Source organism: Podarcis muralis, chromosome 17 (genome assembly GCF_964188315.1).
Source record: "Podarcis muralis chromosome 17, rPodMur119.hap1.1, whole genome shotgun sequence".
Classification (NCBI taxonomy): Eukaryota; Metazoa; Chordata; class Lepidosauria; order Squamata; family Lacertidae; genus Podarcis; species Podarcis muralis.
The window spans coordinates 26,881,789-26,905,444 of record NC_135671.1 but is presented as its reverse complement, the minus strand read 5'-3'; the positions used below and the strand labels follow the sequence as shown (position 1 = coordinate 26,905,444).

General features: G+C 45.2%; 1 protein-coding gene across 5 annotated transcripts in view; it reads right to left on the bottom strand.

The window, feature by feature from the left end:
* ADAMTSL1 (ADAMTS like 1) overlaps positions 1 to 23,656 on the bottom strand; it is a 718,478-nt gene that overhangs the window by 475,364 nt on the left and 219,458 nt on the right. The window contains exons 1-2 of one of the 5 annotated variants that reach the window (XM_028711680.2): positions 11,372 to 11,875; positions 9,256 to 9,434 (exon numbers count right to left, since the gene is read on the bottom strand). The exons of 3 other annotated variants lie outside the window; for them this stretch is intronic. In XM_028711680.2, the coding sequence (XP_028567513.2) occupies positions 9,256 to 9,294 (39 nt within the window). In that variant the 5' untranslated portion in view covers positions 9,295 to 9,434; positions 11,372 to 11,875. Of the gene's footprint in view, positions 1 to 9,255; positions 9,435 to 11,371; positions 11,876 to 23,656 lie in introns of those variants that run through there. One more of the 5 variants, XM_028711678.2, reaches the window with a different exon arrangement.

The window sequence follows — 23,656 nt, the reverse complement described above, 5'->3', positions numbered from 1 at the left end:
ATTTTTTGTATGCTAAAAATTAATTTAAAATATTATATAAAAAAAGGTATGTGCCATATAGGAAATATACATGCACTTTCCATCCTCAGCCTCTCATCGTTAACACAAATCCACGCACAAAGGACAAGACTGAGGACACTTCCAGACTGTCTCTATTCCGTCACATGCCGCTGAAGTTTGTACAATTAATGCTGCTTTGGAGTTCTCACACAACTAGCCTGCTTCTCCGAAAAGTCAGCCTCTTTGCTATCAGGAAAGTGAATGGAAAATGTAGGATCACGTGCACTTGACACAATGTTTCCTAACCAAGCTAATCAGAATTCTTGTTCAATAAATAGCTGGCATGGTCTAAACCTCCTCACAAACTGTGCAAACAGTTCAGGATGATTGCTGAATAAAAAGGTCATCCAAATGTGACCCGAAACCCAGTTTTTCTTCCCTCACATATATGTCGGAATCTCCGCTACGACCGAGCTATAAAGCTCATCTTCCGGAATCTCCTCTGATGATAATTAACGACCTGAGCCTTTGATGAGGCTCCAAGCACGTTCCCATTACGCAGAGTTTCAAAGCAGCAGAAGTGACGAGAGATATGAGCTACATGCTAAGGGTTTTATTACTAAGCTACGTAGACAGAAAAGAAATACATCCTCTCTCTGTGAGTGCAGAGAGCAACTGAAAAAACAAAGGAAACAGGAAACCAGTAAACATCACATCCGTCTCCCGTCTTCTGTGAGATTTCCAACAGTCTGGAATCTCTGGAATGCAAAACAGAGTCTTGTGACTCAAACCAATGCACAGTGGCACAAACAGAAACTAACAATATACACTCACACTGCCTGAACCAGATGCCTGTATGCATGCTTGGTAGGGGCAGGGCCTTCTTGGTGGCTGCTCCCAGACTTTGAAACCCCCTCCCTAGAGAAGTTAGTTTGGCTCCCCACCCCAGTTGTCTTTCCGCTGGCAGGCGAAGACTTTCTTATTCCAACAGGCATTGGGGAACTGACTGCTTTGAATGAAAGAGCTGGTGCTGTTTTTATTATAATTATCTGTATGCTTTTAATAGACCTCAGAAAGAGCAAGTGTGAGATGTTGAATGATATTAATGTTTAATGGTTTTTCCTATTATTTCTTTTCTGTGTTTTTAGCTGTTCCTATTTCATCTGTAATCCACCTTGAGTCCCATCCAAGTTTATAGTCATCACTGCTTCCTGTGGCAGAGAGTTCCATAGTTTAACTGTGTGAATGAGTGCTTTCTTTTATCTGGAATCTTCCAACATTCAGCTTCTAGTGATATGGGAGAGGGAGAATTTTTTTTCTCTATTCACTTAATCCATGCCATGTACAGTCATACCTCATGTTACATTTGCTTCAGGTTACTTTTTTTCAGGCTGCGTCCCACGGCAACCCAGAAGCACCAGAAAGGGTTACTTCTGGGTTTCGCCGCTCGCGCATACACAGACATGCAAAATGACATCACACACATGCGCAGAAGTGGCAAATCAGTGACCCGCGCAAGCGCAAATGCGGGTTGCATTCTGCTCATGTTGCGAACGGGGCTCCAGAATGGATCCCATTCGCAACCAGAGGTACCACTGTACAATTTTATAACCTGCTATCATGCCACCGCTTAGTCACCTGCCCTTTCATTCAAAACAGTCGCTTCCCCGAAGCCTGTTGGAATAAGCTCCCACAAAAACAACACATCAAGGAAATGAATCAATATATTTTCTATCAGCTGGGAATGTTTTATTGAGGCACGTAGGATCATAGGAGCTCACACCTGCAGTCTGCGGTGGTAATGCTCTGAGACAGGTTTCCTGTCTCATGTGCTGTTTGACCTAATACCTACACCCTTTAATAATCTATGCTAGACCTCTTCGATTGTCTTTAGTCACATATTTAAAGGTTTTCAGGATTCTTCCCATCACTGCTTCCTCAGATACCTCCTGCATAGCAGTGCTTTAGATTAGTTCTTCCCAAACTTTGGTCTCCAGCTGTTTCTGGACTACAGTTTCCAATGACTGGTCTTGCTAGCAAGGGATGATGCGAGTTGTAGTCCAAAAACAGCTGGAGACCCAAGTTTGGGAAACACTGCTTTAGATAAATGCCCTTTTGCCCAGTGGATATGGTTTTAATCTCCTGGTTTTGAACTCAGGTGCAGCAAAGTAATCCGAGTGGCAGAGAGCACGAGATAAGTTTTGGACACGGCTGCCGTCTTTTTGAACACGGATCGTGTGCATAAACAAAGCCACTTGACTGCATGTGTAAAGAGCAGAGTACAGCGTGCACCTATTCAGCTGGCACAACTGAGTGCCGGTCGCATACACAAGTGAGTGATCATGGAAAAAGAACATGTGCGTTTTTGGAGCAAGCATTGGAAAATCGTTCTCTCCGCACAGCTATAAACGTAGAAACAGATGGGCAGTCTTAGAGTGATAGACATATCTGCACAAAAAAAAGGGGGGGGTGACAGAAGAAAACTTTTCTGAGTTGAGCTGTAAAACAAGGAATTTAAGATTCAGTCCACAGGCTAATTGCACCAATGGTCATCCAAAACAGATAATAGAGGAGAAGCACATGAATGGAATGGACTATTGTACTTGACTAGATTCCATGTATAAATTAGGAGGAGGAGAAAGAAATTCTTGAGGGGAGGGGGAACCCATGTACTTTATTATCATTCCTAGTGTTACTCCTGAAACTATTACAATGGCAGGCAAGAGAGCTAAGGCCCCCTGAAAAGGAGCAGACAGCAAATGCAAATTTGATTCAATGACTCTTTGACAAGAAGTGGTTTGACTTCAAGTCAGGATGAACATGCATGTCAAAGAGCAGCCTAAGTCTCAGCCACATTCCCTTTGGGTGAGAAGACTGAAGGCTCCCTGTGTCTACTCGGCATTCTCTAAGTGAACATAATGGGCCTTTTAACCCTCTTTGTGGTGTTGTTGTTTTTTATTGGCTCATTTCTTCAGCATGTAAAATCTATATAAGGAGCAATGGCATCTCTTCTCACCCCACTGAAAAATACCTGGGTTTGTTGGTCCCTGTCATTGGAATTTTAGGGCTATGAATGTATGTTCATTTTGCAAGCCAAGGCCAAATTCTCCACTGATGCAAATCAATGGGAGTCAAATGAGGTCCAGTGGTCTGCATCTGATTCCTGAAGCATCAATATTAGTGGTTAGATTATGTCAGGCAAGCTCTTTCCATCCCTGTTCCCTCAGGTGAATCTCTTTCATCAACAGCCTCCCAACCTTATCAACCATAATTTAAGCAGCAGGCTTTATCTGTGCATACACACCTCACACGACAGGAACTCCATGAAATATTGATCAAGGCGTGGTTAAAAAAAGAAATCTTTAGTTTCTCTTATCTTCCACACACGTAACCTCACAAAAAAGGAAAAAAATCCCTGCATTTTTATAATAAAAACTTCATTGAATTGTTATCCTACAACTCCTCATCCACCCCATGAAGGGTTCCCCCCAGAAATCACACTCATTCCTCAATACAGTGGTACCTCAGGTTAAGTACTTAATTTGTTCCAGAGGTCCGTACTTAACCTGAAACTGTTCTTAACCTGAAGCACCACTTTAGCTAATGTGGCCTCCTGCTGCTGCCGCGCCTCCGGAGCCCGATTTCTGCTCTCATCCTGAAGCAAAGTTCTTAACCTAAAGCACTATTTCTAGGTTAGCGGAGTCTTTAACCTGAAGCGTATGTAACCTGAAGCGTATGTAACCTGAGGTACCACTGTATGTCCATCTGAGTGTGTCCAAGTGGCTTGGACTGGCCCAAGGTTATCTGTGAGCTTCATGGTTGAGGGGGACTTGAACCTGGGTCTTACAAGCCCAACCACGGTGCTACACGGGTTCTCATTCAGTTTTTTCGCATTCATAGAATGCCTCATGTATGCATTCTTGTGGATACTGAGGAAAATGTTCACCTCTGACAAATCTCAGTCACATAAATGTTTCTTCAGTTAATTAGAACACACACCTCCCCTTCTTTTACAACTTATTTATTTATTTTTAGTGCATCTGGATTGGCAGTTTTTAAAACACACACACACACACACACAATCTCACAAAAAGGGGCCTAATTTAGCATGTTCACTTTAAAGTCTGGAACTTCAAGCCTCCCCCCTCCCCCATTATGTACTTCATCAAGCAGGTTCCAGTTATTTCACAACTAATCTGGAGAAAGACTCACGCTGTGCCTCTTCTTGGTCACTTTCCTGTCTCCCCCCCCCCCCCTTTCATTTTTGGAGCAAGCAACTTGCAGAACTGCACCTGTGCAGCTACTCAGAAGGAAACAGTAGTAGCCTGCTAATTCTTTTAGCAGAAGCTAAAGCTGGCTACCTACCAATTCTCTTCAAGATTCCCTCCCCGCCAATTTTTGGCAATCTATATCAAATTAAGTGCATGTGCATGGAAACAATTGCAGAAATACATTGATTAATAAACCTGAATCCCCACAAGGAAGAACTGCATATGGACAGAAAAACACGAGTATGTGTTTAACAACAACAATTACAACAACAATGGTGAAATTAAAAGCAACAAAGATGGCCACCTGGACAATCCTGCTCCCCAATCTCCTTATTTCTAAAATTAATTACTCGTTAGAATCTTGGTTTGCAAGTTCAGGCCCTGTTGCATAACAAAGCAATGAGATTTATTTTTATTTTAAAAACCTAATTAAAAATTATTGGGCTCAGTCCCCTGATAGGTCTTTGCAGTGTCAGGTACCTCCTTTTGTATGATGGTTTCTAGTTCTCAATCTGCATGCAGTGGGACTTTCAGAGGTTGAGCATGGCCAGCCCTCTTATGAGCACAAGGATCAATGAAACAGAGGATGCTAAATCACAGCTCCGCTCCTGCTCAGAAAGAATGCGATGGGGCAGGAGAGACAGAACATTAATGCCTCCCTCCTGCTGCCTAGCCAGAGCTGGTGCAGTATTTGCAGGGTTCCCCCATCCCAATTCCTTTTTGCTGGTGGCAGCATATTTGCATATCAGCCACAATAAAGCCCACATTCCTATGAACTAACATATGTGAAGAGTTTCCACTGAACTCTGTGTCAGCATCACTGAAATATGGAATTTTTACAAGAATGAAGGAGGCTGGAGGTCCTGGCACTCACGAGGTCAGTGGTGAAATCTAATGTCTGGAATTCTTTTGCTTCTAACCAGAGGTGGGTCTGGTAGACTTCTCTAAGGGGCTGGATGTGGCCCTGCTGCTGCTGCTGCTGCTGCCCTCAGCTATATGTTGTGGCTGGCGGAATGCTAAATTATCTCTTGAGAAACTCAAACATATAGTCTTCACTTACTTCAGCGCCACTTCACACATTGCATTCTTAGGTGTTTAGTATATACTTCAAAGTATGCATGGAAAAAATGCATGCATCCTGCGAGGACTCTCCATAGGAGTGAACTCTCAGTGGCTTCTGTTTCTTCTTGAGCGTGCTTGTTGTTGTTTAGTTGTGTCCGATTCTTCGTGACTCCATGGACCAGAGCACGCCAAGCACTCCTGTCTTCCACTGCCTCCCGCAGTTTAGTCAAACTCATGCTGGTAGCTTTGAGAACACTGTCCAACTATCTTGTCCTCTGTCATCCCCTTCTCCTTGTGCCCTCCATCTTTCCCAACATCAGGGTCTTTTCCAGGGAGTTTTCTCTTCTTATGAGGTGGCCAAAGTCTTGGAGCCTCAGCTTTAGGATCTGTCCTTCCTGTGAGCACTCAGGGCTGATTTCCTTCAGAATAGATAGGTTTAATTTTCTTGAAGTCCATGGGACTCTCAAGAGTCTCCTCCAGCACCATAATTCAAAAGCATCAATTCTTCAGCGATCAGCCTTCTTTATGGTCCAGCTCTCAATTCCATACATCACTACTGGGAAAACCATAGCGTGCACTTGGTGACAAAAACAGGTTTGCTTCTATGTGTGCAAAGGATATTAGCATTTCAGGGTGTAAATCATTTGTCATCAGCATACTCCCAAAGTGGTGGTACCTCTTCTTGGACACATCTATGTGGGCTTATTGGGTGGTGAGACTGAAATACATCCATTCTGCCCATCTGATTCCAGGCAATAGGTCAGTGTTCACAGCAGGATTTTCAGCATAATAAGGGCAGCCACCAAGGGACCCAACATGTTCTGTGCTTACATTCACACCTTTTCACAATCTGATTGCTTTCTATTTACAGCTGTTCCAGTGTCGTTCCCCTCCTCCCCTTCCTGGCCATGTGCTTCTTCCTGACTATTGTGACCCTAGCCCATTGGGGCAATCATATCATCAACAGGATGACATCATGATTTGGCTGTATGATTACACAACAAAGCCCATTCAGAGTGAGGACAGGGCTCATTGCCCTCGCTCTGGCTACGCAGACACATCTGCTGCTGTTTGTAAAAGGTAAAGGTAAAGGTAAAGGTACCCCTGCCCGTACGGGCCAGTCTTGACAGACTCTAGGGTTGTGCGCTCATCTCACTCTATAGGCCGGGAGCCAGCGCTGTCTGCAGACACTTCCGGGTCACGTGGCCAGCGTGACAAGCTGCATCTGGCGAGCCAGCGCAGCACACGGAACGCCGTTTACCTTCCCGCTGGTAAGCGGTCCCTATTTATCTACTTGCACCCGGAGGTGCTTTCGAACTGCTGCTGTTTGTACCCCCTGACAAATCAACTGAAAGTGGTCTCTTGTTGCTAAAGCCTTATCTGATTCCTGGCAGCCACAATGCTGTGTGTGCTGTTCTGGTCCCCAACTGGCGTTGGTGAAGATGTGAGAATTTGAGTGCCAGGATAAAGAACTGATGCATTCTACACTACTACTGCAGACCACACAATTCCTGCCTTTTCTGGAACTACGACCCATTGTTTTTTACAGGAAGAAAGTGTTGAAGACGATGGCTCTAGGGAAGAGGATGTACCATGGCAAACACATCATCAGAGATTAAAAACCTTAACCTAGGATGTGGACCTTGGTGAAAGCAGCAGAGCAATTACTCCAGCACACAGCAGGATGGCTTTTGATCAAACTGGGCTAAGCTGCCCCTTCACTTCCCATTTTGCATTATGCAGAAATATGAAAAAATGATGATATTCAGACCAGAGGTAGAGTGAAGTAAAGGATTAGGGAGATGTCTGGAACTTCCGCACTCCATCTGACTGTTCAGACTCTGAGCATCTCTTGTAGTAGGGGAAAGGGGGCTTGCAAAACAAGGCTGTGAAGAGTGGGGGCAACACCATCTAAAATGAATGCACACGTTTGGCCTACAGCAAGAATGGGGAACCTGTGGCCCTACACAGATGGGCTACAAATCCCATAACCCCTGACCATTGGCCATGTTGGCTGGGACTGGGACTTCTAGAGGACCACAGGTTCCCCATCCTTGGCTTGGAGGATGGAAACCCCAGGTACTTATCCTGCTGTACCTATTTTGCTCACATAACCACAATCCATTCAGGTTTTTGACCTTCAGTCTCTAGGGCAGTGTTTCCCAACCTTGGGCCTCCAGCTGTTTTTGGACTACAATTCCCATCATCCCTTGCCACTGGTCTTGCTAGTCAGGGATGATGGGAGTTGTAGTTCAAAAACAGCTGGAGGCCCAAGGTTGGGAAACACTGCTCTAGAGAGACCTTCAGTCTCATGTACGCCAGCTTTCCAGGCTCCCAGTTGCAGCATGTAACCAGTAGCACGGGAAATGTTCACAGAAAAATTGCAAAACCTTTCCCCTCCGAGACATGTCCTATGCTCATCCTGGGAAGCTAGCCATGAAAACCAAGGCTCCTGTCTGCTTTGTGTGATCTATATGTGGGCTGACTCATTCAGCGTACTGAGGAGGTGATAGTTTTCCCCCCCTGATCCATGCATACAGAGGTGTCTGCAAGTGTCAGCTACAGTCTATTCTCCAGCAAATCCGTAGTGACAGCTCTACATACATGGAAGTTGTCAGGGATATGCTAGAATTGACAGCAAACACATTTCTCTCCCCCCCCCCCCAGAAATGTGGGCCTGCACCAATAATGAATAAAGTGAGGGTTACAAGGCCCAGATTTAACAGCAAATGATGGGGTTGAGGAGGGGTCAGGCCCTTCAGAATAGTGCACTGACTGGCTTACCTGGAGTTAGGCAACAGTGATGGCATTGCTAGGTGGCTGTGTTCAGCCCTCATTTTAACTCCTCACAGCCTTCAAAAGGCATGCTACCGCAAGTGAATTGTGGGAAACTGAAATGGTGCCTAGACTAAACCACCCAGTGCTGCTTGGAGTGCCAGACTGGAGTGCCAGCAACCTAGAGTGCCAGCAACCCAAAAAAACCCTGGGCCACCTACTCATAGCCTCCTTTTGCTCTTAAAACTGGGCCCCTACCCCCTGTTTTATTAATGATTGGGGCAGACATCTACCAAAGAGAGGAATCTGCTTCTGGTGCTTCTGGTGTGGCCCTCATCTGACATCACAAGCTGCCTAGGGATCAACAGGTATGTGTGTACTCAGCTCTGATACCTTTCTAGTTGACTTTACCCAGGTAGCTGAGCATACTTAATGTAACCTTGTTTTTTTTTTTTTTTTGTTTCTTGTTGCAAGCCACACCTGCAAGGCAAAGGTGACCTTTTAGACCAGAACTAAAAGCCAAGCATAATATGCTTCATTCTCCCACATAAATTAATGCTGAGCTGAAGTTGGGTGACTTACTTTAAAGGGAGGAGCTAGCGATCCACAGGTTTCTACAATCTATATCCTGTTCTTGGTGTCCCTCCATAATTCACTCATTCATCACACTTGATTTAGGGGAACTCTTTTAGAAGAGAAACGGAAGTCATGATTCACATGCACACACACACACACACACTCCATAAGTGCTAGCTTATTAATCCCCTAATTATGTCCTCTCTTATCTTCAACTCTCTTTTAAATTTCTTGTTCCATCTCATTCCACCCATAAAGATCTTTGAAACCAAACAGTGAAGCAGAAAGTTGCCTGCCTGCCAAAACGCATATATTAATTTGCAGGGGGAGTGTAACATAGTCTTCCCCATCACTCATCATTTTATTGTGCTTTACTCGGTGTGCTTTGAAATGCACTGGGGCAAGAAAAATATTTTTTTAAAAAACAGTCCATTGTTTTGTGTACCTTTGAGATTGCATCTCCCCCATCCTCTTTTCCCCTATAACTTACCTGCAGGCACAAATTAAGTTTTATTTGGTGGTGAATGGGGAAATCTATTTAAAAGAGAGAAAAGAATCCAAATCAACTCACCCAACTCAAACTGGTATATAGCATTAAAGAATAATGCATAATGGTTGGCAGCAGAGAGTACTATTTATTTTACTGAACTGAGAAATGAGTGCCTAATTCACAAGTAATGGAGATTTGGTTTAGGTATGTTCTGAGGATGAAGCCAAATCACGCTGCTTCAACTCTTGCTTCAGTCAGTCCTAGAATACCAAAAAAACAAAACAAAGTTTTCCAATCGTGTATAAAGCGGGGATCAATTTTAAGAGAGAAAGGGGCATGTGATTGAGGCAGGGTGAACCAGTCTGTTGCCCACAGTCTCTCACTCACAGCTTATTGGGGCTGGCAGTGGGGAGGTATGCTGCAGGAGAAGGAGGGTTTAGCACCCCTTTTTGCTCTCAGAAACTGGCTCTTGGTGGATTAAAATTGCACGATTTGGCAGGGCAACGCAGAGTAACAATTATGCAAGTCTAACGCAAGCATGCTCCAAATATAATACTCTTTCTCTTGCTGCTGGGATGAATCCAGAAAGGAAGAAAGAGCCTCGCTCTTTTGACTTGCAGAGCAATAAGGATGAAGATTTGTTTACAAATCACTATTGCATAATGCACACAACCCTTTACAGTGTAAAATAAGCAAAAGATAGGCCCTGCCCCAAGGAGCTTTCAAATGACCCCTTTATTATGGAAGTGATTATTCAGTGGCAAGAGAAATACTGATGTGCTCTGGCACTGAAAACAGGTTCTGGGAGTAAAAAGCCCCGGATAAGCCTGACCAGCTACCCATTCCTGCCACATTTATACTAGTGATTTGTAATAGTTTACACATCTTATCTTAAAAACAAATGTTGATATGCACAATGAAATAATACGTGCATAACTAGTGCAAAGATTTGGGGACAGTGGCATGTACAATATCATGCACAACACTTGTTGCCAAAAAAATAAGTTTGCCTATAAAAGTGATGGTTGGTATAAGCAGTAGAGCTGGCAAAAATTACAATGACAAACAGTAACCCGGTTTAGGATAAGCAGCCATCTGTAGGAAAGTATTTACAGTGCAAGTGAAGTGCAGAGTCATATCCCTGTCACAGAGAAAGAGTGAGTCAGCAATAAACTTTCAAATATCTCGTGGACTTTAGTGTGCAATAGCAAGTTTAATTCGTATTTATAAACTGACTGGATTTTCCTCGAACCACACCAGAAACAGTACTATTGACGTTCAAATCTCATTTCTGGCCCCCCACTCCCTTGCATTTGTGAAATCCTTCACACGGACAACTCCATTCCTGGTCCCGGACCAACTTTAGCTCTTGTTGCAAAAAGATCAGCATGAACGAGTCAATTATTCCAAATGACCAGAAGTGATTTGGAAAAACAAACACACACAAAAGACACGCGCAGCATGCAAGAGTATATCTTTTCAAGATTGTGAGCGACGCTTTTGGGAACGTGAGGGAGGGTAGTGAGGAGGAGGAGTAACCCACGGGGGAGAATTTGCAAAGGAGCCTTCCCTTTCAACACCCCCAAACCCCCAAGCCCAACTCGCAAAAGAATTTCATCCGTCATTCAATTTAGGGAAGCCTCCTATCTGAAAAGTTTCGTCTGGCTGAAATAACAACGCGCGCTTAAGATCATCAAACGGGCAGGATCCCTGGCACCGTGGAGAGGGAAGAAGCAGCTAAGTTTGCGCGAGAATCTTGCAGTGATCAGAGATCAGCGCGCTACTGCGGTAGCAGGGTTAGATCCTTCAGTCGCTTGCGGGACCTGCTTTTCTCTCCCTCTCTCGCAGAGTGGGCGAAATAGTTTTTTTAAGAGGAGGGAAAAGAACGGCATCCCTTCTAGAAAGAATCCCAGGCACATCCTTGGCCACAGAACTGGATGTCAGGAGTGTGGGCTTCCCCTCCAAGACCCAGAAGTTTCAGGGGCTGCCTGTCCACACCAGAGGCGAGCCCAACTCTCTGTACCTGCCCTTTAAGCCACTGCCACCTAACGGGACCTGCCCTGCGAGGCTGGAACCTCTGCGAGAGGAGCAGCCTCGCCGCGCGCTCTCCCCGCCTAAGTTCTCCAGTCATTGCAAGGGAGGAGAGCCCATCCTGCGGCCGCCGCTGCTTTAGTAAAAGAGAAGAAAAGGCATTTACCAGGAGCAGGGAAGCCAGGAGCAGAGCGCCAGCTGTTGCCCGGCGGCACCATTCCATGCTTGGATCCTTGCCGGGATCTCAGTCGGTCAGGCAGAGGCACTGAGTGAGCGGCTGCGGCTGCTAAGCGGCTCTCCTGCCTCGCTTGCCTGCTGTCAGGCTCGGCGTAGCAGCAGCAGCAGCGGTGGCGGCGGGGCGCTAGCGCTTGAGCCTCTCCGCTTCCATCCGCCGCGCTCACGTTTCCTGAGCGAGGACTGGGCGAGAGCAGGGGCTGATCTGCATGGAATCTCTCTCCGAACAGGCAGGCAGCCAATCAGGCTCGGGCTAATCAGACATGCCGAATAACAAAAGGGGGAAAGGGGGTCCCGGACAAGGATAACTGGGAGAAGGAAGGAGGGAGAGGGGTGGAAGGAGAGAGGGAGCGTGGCAGAGCTTGGAGAGGAGGAGTGCTTTGCTTGGAAGCTCTGGCATAGTTCGTTGCTTGCGTTTAGGAACCAGCAAGGTAGCTCTTAGCTCGCTTTCTGCCCGCACATTGTTCCGTTCAGGAGGGGAAACTTAATCCCTGTCAATATATAACACATGCCGTTAAGGGGGACGCGAATCAGAAGAGGCAGAAATCTTTCAGGGAGGAAAATCAATCATCCTCCAAATATGCTCCCGTGCTCTTTGTAGGCACACGTACTGAAACAAAAAACCCCAAAACCATGGCAGGCCAGCCAGCCAGCCATAAAGAAAGCCTGCTTGTCCAAAGGTATATAAATTTGGAGCTGGCCCTCAGTACGCACCAGCACACCAATCGTGGATGGGAGCTGGTTGTTTCGTGAAGAGGTTCATCTCGAAAAAGTGACCCTGGAGATCAAAGGGTCAAGAAGCGAGAACAACCCATATCTCGACAAGGTCGAGGAAAGGGAAGGAACGAGACCATAAGTGCAGTCCATGGGTGCTCTTTAGTAGATTCTTTCCGGGGTGGGTTCATTGCAAAGGAAATGTCTAGCACACACATTATTTACATAATACAACATGGAGTGTTTACATGTTTACTAGGCTGTGCCCTTTCTTGCTCTACTCACCAACCCTGCAATTTCCCTCACATCAACCTCCCAGAGGTTCCCTCACATCAACCTCCCTTTCCTGCAACTACTAAACTCACTTTTTGCCTTCCCAACCCAATTTCTGAAGCCACTTCTATTCCGCAGCCCTACTTTGCACCCCTGTTTTCACCTTCCCCCTCCTACCCATGCCTTCTCCTCCTTGCCTCTCCTTTTGTGTAACCTCCCCTTGCACACAGACCCCTCACACACATTGCAACCAGTAGGCACCCTTTCCATCTTCTGTCCAATTAGGAAACCCCCCTCTCCTCTTCTCCAGACCCTTTCTTGCTCCTGCCTTCCTCTTCATCTCCACTCCCATGCCTACTACTCCTTTTTTTTTTGAAAACCCTTCTGCACCCCCAATTTCCCCTTCAACCCCCTTTCCCCCTTCCTCCTCCTTTTCTCAAATCTCTCTTCCACGCAGATCACCACAATCTCTATGCCTCATCCTCTCGCCTGTTCTGCAGCCCCCTCTGTGCACACACCCCTTGAGACGTTTACGTACCCTGCTTTCCCCACACATATATCTGTCGCTTCAATGAATCCATAAGTTATACAGGGGCCTTGCTGCCTTGGTATGAAAACCCAAGGAAATTCCTCAGCTTTTTAGAATATGTTCTGGTGGACAAGAGGAGAAATGACCATTGGGAGGAGTGCAGAGTGAAGAAATGCCATGGTGCATCTATAACAGCGTATAAGGACGCGGGTAGCACTGAGCCCCTTGGGCTTGCTGATTGAATCCCCACAACGGGGTGAGCTCCCATTGCTCTGTCCCTGCTCCTGCCAACCTAGCAGTTCAAAAGCACACCAGTGCAAGTAGATAAATAGCTACCACTATGGCAGGAAGGTAAATGGCATTTCCATGTGCTCTGGTTTCCATCACGGTATCCCGTTGTGCCAGAAGCGGTTTAGTCCTGTGGGCCACATGACCCAGAAAGCTGTCTGTGGACAAACGCCGGCTCCCTCGGCCTGAGAGCAAGATGAGCACCACAACTCCATAGTCGCCTTTGACTGGACTTAATTTACCATCCAGGGATCCTTTACCTTTTACCTTTATAACAGTGAAACCCGATGCCTTCATTTGCCCCACCTGCAATAAAACATGTCTCTCCCGTATTGGTCTCTACAGCCACTGCAGGTGCTGTAACTCTTCAATGCTTTGACTTTACCCCCAATGGCACACTCTTCCATTGTCTCTGAGGCAGACGGATGACAACAACAGCAATTCTAGTAAGTCACTTTATCTGGGCTGAAATGAGATCCACACTGAGATAGGCGCATGAAAGCTTCTACCACAATAAGGCCGCACTCTTAACCCCACTAACCAGAGAGTAAGCCCCACCAAACAAAATTGGAGTTAATTCTGAGTAGAAATGTATAGGACTGTGCTGTTCTTTTGCCACAGATTTGGTAATATTCATCAGAAAACTGGGTGGGAAAACTGCACAGATGGAAAGATTAAAAGGTCTTAAGAGACCTACTGTTATAGGATTGGTGGAGTGGGGTGCCTAGTCTGGGTTTTTATACCTGTAAGATGGGATTCTGTTGGAAGACGCTGCTTAAGCAGTCAGATGCACATCAGTGTTCCTACGCACACTTATGCCCACTAGTATACAAGTAGCATACAAGTTTATGAGTTCTTTTCAATAAAATAGGCCTATGCCTGTAAACCCATACTTGCAATAAAACCAAGGCAAAGATTCTCTTCTGCAAAACTCCCCAAAGGCAGGTAACTCATCATCTGCAGCTAATTAAACTGGAGTCTGCATGTGTGCGATTGACAGAACCATCATTGTCCTGTGCGTTGAAGTCAACAGGAATTTTGCATGCAGAAAAAAATGTTAGAAGAAATATATTAGTAGCTGTCAAATGGTGTTGCCTGCAGCCCTCAGACACATAATTTGTCAGCGGGTGTTTTTTTTTTAAAAAAGATTTATATTTAATAAACAGCACAACTATCAAATGTAAGAGCTCTGCAGTTGAACACAACTCTGTGCAACACACCCCTGGCTTTAGACTTTTGAGCTGGTTCAGACATAACATTTTCCAGACACAGGATGATTACTTCTAGAATGGTTTCCATTACCAGGCACATGTACGAATATGTTGTGAATCATGCTTATACCTTCCCACCCCCATACCTGTCTCTCCCTCTGTAAACAGATGGCGGAATCGCTTTGGCTCACCACAGTGCCGCGATTATGGTTTAACAACTTATAGAACACAGCTAAGGTGTTCTGCCCATTGCAGAAAGACCAAATGAGGTCTGAAGAGATGTGGCAATTATAGGGAGCATGTTGTGCGGCATTTTACTCCAGCTTTTACCACCGCGAGGCCACCCATAGTGCTGGTGCTAATTTTACACCCAGTTATGTTAGTCGACCGTAAAGAAGGCTGATCGCCGAAGAATTGATTCTTTTGAATTATGGTGCTGGAGGAGACTCTTGAGAGTCCCATGGACTGCAAGAAGATCAAACCTATCCATTCTTAAGGATATCAGCCCTGAGTGCTCACTGGAAGGACAGATCCTGAAGCTGAGGCTCCAATACTTTGGCCACCTCATGAGAAGAGAAGACTCCCTGGAAAAGACCCTGATGTTGGGAAAGATGGAGGGCACAAGGAGAAGGGGACGACAGAGGACGAGATGGTTGGACAGTGTTCTCGAAGCTACCAGCATGAGTTTGACCAAACTGCGGGAGGCAGTGGAAGACAGGAGTGCCTGGCGTGCTCTGGTCCATGGGGTCACGAAGAGTCGGACACGACTAAACGACAACAACATGTTAGTCGAAACGCAATCAGGTAAAAAGACAAAGCGGCAATGCTAGTGAAATTAAGGGTAAAAAAAACCCTGAAGGCGACTGAGGCTGCTTTGATTGCATAGGGCCTCTGTTTCAATGTTTATAGCATTTCTAGATAGAGGAACTCTGTGTCTCTCCAGGGAATCAGTCAGCACTGAGCCCAGAGTGGTCAAGCAGCCTGACTCATCACATGACAGCTCCTTCATCCTTAGGGCAGACTTTTGCTCTAAGTGCTCTGGAGACAAAAAGGTCCTGGGTGAGGAGAACACTTTGAAACAGAGAGGGGGCATATCTCAGTGTAGGGTACACATTTTCTCCACACATTCTGTCAGCCATTTTGCTGAGACCTTACAGAAGCTTCTAAATTAGTCACTCAAGAGTTCCCCCTCCTTTCTAGTGGTTATTTTCTTCTTGCTTCCAATGAAGATCCTTATCTAGTTGAAAAAGGAACCTCCACAGGTGGGGGGGGGGGGATAGTCTGGAGTTGTGGGATCATCACAAAGCGACACAAAGCTGATTCCCCATCATGAGTCTGGATGGGCCCTTGCCGTTGTTCCTTTGCTTTTCAGCTTTCAGATGTTGGAACTGAAGCAGCCTGGTTAGCCATGCCTCAGGCCTACAGCAAGTTTATGTGAAATGAGCGCAGAAGCAAGAGCGGGTGTCAGAACTGTCTGATGCATCACTCTAAGCTCTACAGATTTAACAATGCTTGATTTAAAAACCACCTGCCAGGACAGGAGAAAGCTGTTAGCATCAAATGTGCTCTATAACTGGTGGAAATAGTGAAGTGAACTTTGGAGTTGATCTCCCTGGAGAGAATCACTTATAGTTTTCACTTTGGAACCCACCTGTCTCTTTCTGAAAGCTGCACGTTCTTATTTTCTCAGTGTTTTCTTTAAACGTCTTTGCTGTGGTGTTAACAGTTGTTATTAAATTGCCACTCACTACCCATTAGTAAGCAATTAGTGAGCATAGTGCATTAGAGTTCATGCTTATAATCATGGTTTGCACTTATTTGTTTTTGTTTTTATTGGAAGCTGCTCAGAGAACGTGTGTTATTGGACATCATAGAAATGTTGTAAATTAAACAAAGAAACAAATGCTGGATGGATATTTACACAACACTAAGCTGATACAGATGGAAAGGGTGCTTTGACAAATGCTCTGGTTCGCCAGAAGCAGCTTAGTCATGCTGGCCACATGACCTGGAAGCTGTACGCCGGCTCGGTCCCTGCTCCTACCAACCTAGCAGTTTGAAAGTACGCCAGTGCAAGTAGATAAATAGGTACTGCTCTGGCGGGAAGGTAAACAGCGTTTCCGTGCGCTGCTCTGGTTCACCAGAAGCGGCTTAGTCATGCTGGCTACATGACCCGGAAGCTGTACGCTGGCTCCCTCAGCCAATAAAGTGAGATGAGCGCCGCAGCCCCAGAGTCGTCTGCGACTGGACCTAAGGGTCAGGGGTCCCTTTACCTTTACCTTAAGCTGATACAGATGGAAATGGTGATTTGACAAATGGGAATGTTTGTGTGTGTGGAACAGAAAGGGCAAAACAGCCTTTGCCAACCTGGTGCCCTCACCTCCAGACATTTCAGACTACAACTTAATAGTCCAAGATTTCTGGAGGGCACTGGGTTTGTGAAGGCTAGGGCAACGAGAGGTGGGAGAAATTCGTCGATTGTGAAAGTTGTGCAAATGAAAGGTGATGAGACTGAAATGACCATATGGATCATTATAGAAGAAACTCATCTTTGCACGAGAGATCAACGAAAGCATGCCCAAAGACAGTGTGGTGCCCTCCAGGCCTGCTTGGATTCCAAGACCCTCTACCAGCATGGCCAATAATAAAGGATGATGGAAATTGCCACCCATCATGGAAACCATCATGTTGGCTACCCCTAACATAAGCTATGGGGGGGGGGTGTCTTTCTTTCAGAAGATAGTCTTTTAAATAAAAATAAAGTTCTTATGGGTTTCACAGGATCTCACATCAAAGCAAATGCGCTGAACTTAGATTAGCCACTTATCCTCCTTAAGTTATGCACCAAGAGCTGAACAATGCACACATCAGGTTCACAAAAGGTGGCAAAATCCTATTCTATTCTTCTGAAGGGTGCTGTGTGTATGGATTCTTTGTTCACATAGTAGCCAGTTCTGAGTTATTACAGCTCAGAGGTTTTATGATGTCATCAAGATGGCAAAAGCAATCTTTTTCTGATTTAAGCTATAATGTGATCTAAGTGTTGGTCAAATATCATAGCATTGCAAGGAACATTATTAATAAATTGCTGTTATTCTTTCATGGGTAAAATAACAAAGATATTTCTGTGGGACCATGGACCCACTAGATGAAAAAAGCACGCGGCCACAGAAGTGACCTCATCCGGCTGAGAACACACTGTCCACTTCTGTGCTGAAATAGCAAATGTAAGAACCATGTCACCTTAAATCCCCATGGAAGATGTTGCCAAAAGCAGAAGAAATCAGAAACCACCAAGCAGCTTTAAACCTTGTAAAATTACCTTCAGTGCAATTCCATCATAAGTGTCGCAGCCCGTTTATGATGAAAAGAAAGTTTGGGTGCTATGATCACCAAAAGGTAACTATTGAATTCATTACAGCTACAGAATCTAACACAAAGGAACACCTTTTTGAATATCTTGAATTAGCAAAAATGACTGAGACAATTAGGAGACAGCCAACTTAAAGGTATAAAAAAAGAATGAGGAATTTATAAAGAATACTTAAACATTGTCCACAAGTGAAAACCTGGACATGCTTTGACTAAACTCTGCAATCTGTAAGTTAGAGAAAGAATACATGAGATAAAATAAAAGAAAGAAATGCACATAAGGAATATTGAAGCCGTGATAATAAAAAAAAAGGGGGGGGGAGGAGGATGAACCCTTAATGAGGAGATGGGAAGCCATATGGAGAAATTAAGAAATTGTGAATTAAATAATACAAGTCTTCTTCGGGAATTTAAGGATTTATACATATTTGTTTATTTGGTAATTTGTTGTTCCTTTTGTATTTTATTTGGAAGGTATAATTTTTACCATGTAAGAAAATCAATAAATTTTCTCTGAATCATAATAGCAAAAAATGAAAAAGAAAAAATGCACACCAGATGGGAACCTTGCCCTTCTAGAATTTATGAGGTTAAGTGTCTTTTCTGTGAGAGACAAACCAATTAATTACGTGAAAGGATGAAATGTGGGTGTTCATTACAAATGCAAGTGTGTTCCATAGTATGGAAAGGGGTCTCCTTATCAGGTCTGAAAGACGTTCACAGAGAAGACACTGCACATTGGGATGGACTTCTGAAAAGTATAAACAGCATTTTGCCAAGATGCAGTTTTGCTGAATGAATTTATTTTGGTTAAGCTTATTCTTCAGGACTGAAACAACAATTCAAAATGAACTAATCCCCCGCCCTGAGAACTGCACCACAAATGACATTACAAAATATCCAGTCTGTTCCTAACGTCCTCTTTTCAGGTTGTGCTTCAAGCCCCAAAACCCATCCCAAATGGAAATAAAGACACAGTGGAGACAGAATTTAGTTTAAATGTTAATGGACAAATTTTGGCCACAACTTTATTAAAATACACAAATGTGACTGGTATTGGCTTAGGCATTGGCATCAAACTATATCTGGCTCTTGCTCCACCCTGCAGGAAGTCTGGAAGGTTATATTGACTGGTGCTCACCCCTGGGGTTCCCGGGGGTCCTGACATGGCCCTAGCCCCTCTCCAGGCTTCGGACGAGATCCCGGCCCCCAAATTCCTTTAATGGAATACCCTATTCATTGGAGGGGCAGGTGATGGCCGCACCTCCCCTCCCCACATTCCCCTAAACCAATGCCTAACCGCCAAACCTTACAAAGTTGTGACAATTGCCAAGAGGTAGGCAAAAACCAAGTGGCCACAGCCAATCTGCCTCATTGGAAAAAATTCCTACCTGGCCCTCATTCCAAAAACAGGCGACCAACCGAAGTCCAAAGCAAGGCCAAACACGACCTTCAAAATGAACTAATCCCCTGTTCCTGAGAACTGTACCAAATGACGTTACAAAATATCCAGTCTGTTCCTAATGTCCTCTTCTTTTCAGGTTGTAAGTTCCAGCCATAATGCTCATGGAATTCTTGGTAAGTGATGGCGTGTAATGCTATGGAGCTCTTTGTGCCCTATGTGCTATGACAGGGGCCAGCAAACTTTTTCAGCAGGGGGCCAGTCCACTGTCCCTCAGACCTTGTGGGGGGGCAGACTATATTTTGAAAAAAAATAAATATGAACAAATTCCTATGCCCCACAAATAACCCAGAGATGCATTTTAAAGAAAAGCACACATTCTACTCATGTAAATACATGCTGATTCCCGGACCGTCTACAGGCTGGATTGAGAAGGTGATTGGGCTGGATCCGGCCCCCGGGCCTTAGTTTGCCTATCCATGTGCTATGAGGACTGTGCTCTTGGTTTAGTCTGGCTGAAACTCGTAAATCCCAAGGATGGCTTGCTTGAGCTATGTGCATTAATATCACACACACACACGCGCAAATATTCTGCAATGTTTTATGGGTCCTCTTCAAACATGGTAATGTGGAAAGAGTTCCTTGAACATGGAAAGCTCCTATTCATTTGTTTGAATAGGACGACTCTAGATTGACTCTGTTGAAACTATAATCAGCAGGTGCCCTAACACAGAGATCACACCAGCAGCTAGTCTCGCTGCATCTTCCAATGTTAAGAGTTTTGTTAATAGGTTAGCTACTAAAATAAACAGGGTTTCAGTCTACATCTTTTAATTAAATGTTGTTTATATTGTCAAGAGTGGAGAAATAAGATTGAAAACAAGGCGGCCCTGTCGGCATGCTGATAATTTATGCCAGGATTGTGGTTTAAGAAGAAAATTTCATTTCATGACATTTCATGTCAAAAGGGGGATTTGGAGCCAAAAAATGAATTTTCATTAAAAAATAATAATAATCTGCTTAGGGCACATTCTAACTTGATGACATTCGTCTGCTACTGATTTTGAATTTAGTGGCAAGTTTTTAAAAGTGCAACATTTAGTAGTGTTGATCGGGTCAGGAAAATGCATATAGATTTGCCTGTACATGCCACTTTAAATATACTGCTGTGCTGAAAATGTCGATCATTTCCAATGAATAAATTAGAAAATGCATTTGAAAATTCTGAAAGAGGGGAGAAAATTTCAGTGAAATTCCCGTGGATAGGAGGTTGGCTTTTCTTGTTTCAACTACCTTACTTTTCAGGTGGCTGAGAAGTTTTGAGCATTGCTCCTCACTCTAGTAATCTGCATTTTGCAGTCATCCTAGATATCTGAACTTCCTGTAAACCCTATTGTGCCCTTTCCCCTCTAAGAACGGGAAGCTGTCTACCAGGCTGCTGATAACTATTTTGTGTTAGTAGTTTATGTAAAAAATATAAATAAATCATTAAAAAATAAATCAGTGTGGAAAGTTTTTTTTTAAGGTAAAAGGAAGAACTTGTTTTAAAAACAAAACCAGCAACTGTGCTGATCTCAGGCGCTTGCCACATACCTTCATTAAAACCCAGGGGACGATATCAGACGTTATTGTCTCCTATATGTCTGCCCCCTCCCCCCTCCCCACAAAAGTAAGCAGGGCACCTGGGGAGGCTACAAAACACTGAATACACACAGCAGCGGAGGAAGCCGCTTGGGTGCCAGGGGCGGCGCGCCCAGGGGTGGGGCAAGTCGCCCAGAGGGGCGGGGCACACTGCGGGCCCTCCAGAGTCTGCCTGCCTCCTCCCACTCAGATGCCCTACAGCTGGGGGGGGAGGCAGTGGACAGACCATTTGTGGTAGTGCGGAACCTGCGGGCGCCTAAGCCACCGTGTCACTCCCAGGAGAGACGCATGGCTCAGGCATGCTGCAGGCCCCACAGTGAGTGCCGCCCGGCATTTTGTCACCCCCCCTCAGTGGTGACACCTGGGGCGGCCCGCACCCACCTCCCTCCACCCCTGAATACACATGCTAGCCTTGGCCACCTTGCAACAAGGTGCTACGCTCATAGCCCTATATCCACTGAAAATATGAGGCAATTCTACCCTGCAAATGAAGCAGAAAAGCAGAAGCCACTTTTGTAGGGGAAGAAAACTTTCGAGCAAATGGAGGACAGGTTTTGGCACAGCACTATCTTCTTATCTCAGTCAGTGTAGCACTGGCTGTTGTGTGCTTCCTACATTTACTGGGTTGATGGATTATAGGGCTGCTGTTTAATGATAACGGTCTGTTTTCTACAAGGGTTTCTTGCTGGGGTTTCTTTGTGCTTTACTTCTGCCGGTTCCCTTCTTTTCCAGCATGTTGGCTCTTCTGCCTCATTTGAAAGCGAGCTCTGCATATTGAATTGTGCTTGGTGAAGCAAGAGAACCGGGGAGCCCACAGACCCACCAGAAACTGCTGGGCCCCCACCCCTGAGACCCGCTAGAAACCACTGTGTAAAAGAGGGAACTTGAATTCAATGCAGTGGGCAGGCTTCTGGCACCCCATCCAAATCATTCTCTCCAATACGTGAGAAAGGAGAAGAGGTAAACCTGTTTTATATTACCATGCATGAAGAACCCCTTGTCCATGTAAAGGGAAAGTTAAATAAGGAAGCCATATGGTGATAAACCCCAATAAATAATATTTGAAATATTAACCAACTTTGACATTTTTTTCTTGTAGGGATATAAATCCTTTACAGTTCCCTCCAACCCCCAAAATGCATGTTGGATGTTATAGATTTGTACCCACACAACGTAACTCCCCCTCTCCCAGATATGAAAGTGTTGGGGAATTTCAAGAAGAAGAAGAAGAAGAAGAAGAAGAAGAAGAAGAAGAAGAAGAAGAAGAAGAGGAGGAGGAGGAGGAGGGGTTTGGATTTGATATCCCGCTTTATCACTACCCTAAGGAAAGCAGCTATGGACGTGGGTGGTGCTGTGGGTTAAACCACAGAGCCTAGGACTTGCCGATCAGAAGGTCGGCGGTTTGAATTCCTGCGACAGGGTGAGCTCCCATTGCTAGGTCCCTGCTCCTGCCAACCTAGCAGTTCGGAAGCTCGTCAAAGTGCAAGTAGATAAATAGGTACTGCGCCGGCGGGAAGGTAAACGGCGTTTCCGTGCACTGCTCTGGTTCGCCAGAAGTGACTTAGTCATGCTGACCACATGACCCAGAAGCTGTACGCCAGCTCCCTCGGCCAATAAAACAAGATGAGCGCTGCAACCCCAGAGTCATCCGCGACTGGACCTAATGGTCAGGGGTCCCTTTACCTTTACTAAGGAAAGCAGCTAACATTCTCCTTTCCCTTCCTCCCCCACAACAAACACTCTGCGAGGTGAGTGAGGCTGAGAGACTTCAGAGAAGTGTGACTTGCCCAAGGTCACCCAGCAGCTGCATGTGGAGGAGCAGGGAATCGAACCCGGTTCTCCAGATTACAAGTCCACTGCTCTTAACCACTACGCCACACTGTAGAGTACTCTGGCAAAGGCATGATATACCATTCAGTAATAGGTTGCAATGAGCAAAGCACTGTGTATATGCTATACAAATAAACAATCTCCCACATTTTGAACAAAATAACAGGCAGAGTTCAAGTCTTTAGAACATGCTAGATGGTAAATATATAAAAAAGGTAAAAGTAAAGGACCCCGGACGGTTAAGTCCAGTCAAAGGTGACTATGGGGTTGCGGCGCTCATCTCGCTTTCAGGCTGAGGGAGCCAGCATTTGTCCGCAGACAGCTTTCCAGATCTTGTGGGCAGCAGGACTAAGCCGCTTCTGGTGCAACAGAACACCGTGACGGAAACCAGAGCACATGGAAACACTATTTACCTTCCCGCTGCATAGTACATATTTATCTACTTGCACTGGCGTGCTTTCAAACTGCTAGGTTGGCAGGAGCTGGGACAGAGCAACGTGAGATCACCCTGTCGCAGGGATTCAAACCTCCGATCTTCTGATCGGCAAGCCCAAGAGGCTCAGTGGTTTACACCACAGCGCCACCCACATCCTGGTAAATATATACAGCCATTTAGCAAGTGTTGCTATGGCATGGTGCACATGCAATCACTTTGTAAGCTGGTTATCTGCACTGTCTTGCAATGTGGTGAGAACAACTTTGCAGTTCCCCTGTGTCCCTGGATTTCTGTTCAGCTGCAGCAGTCTGACCAGGTCAGTCTCCTCACCAGGACAACTGGAGTTCTATGCACAATGGGGTGAGTTACCACCAGGTCATCTATATGCCCAAAAGTTAAGAAAGTATTAAATCATAGGGGTTGGGCTGGAAGCGACATTGTGTTAGGACATGAAACGCATTAAGATGAAGATCATACACACTGTGGAGCTAATTCAGCACCACCAGTGCAGTTTGAACACA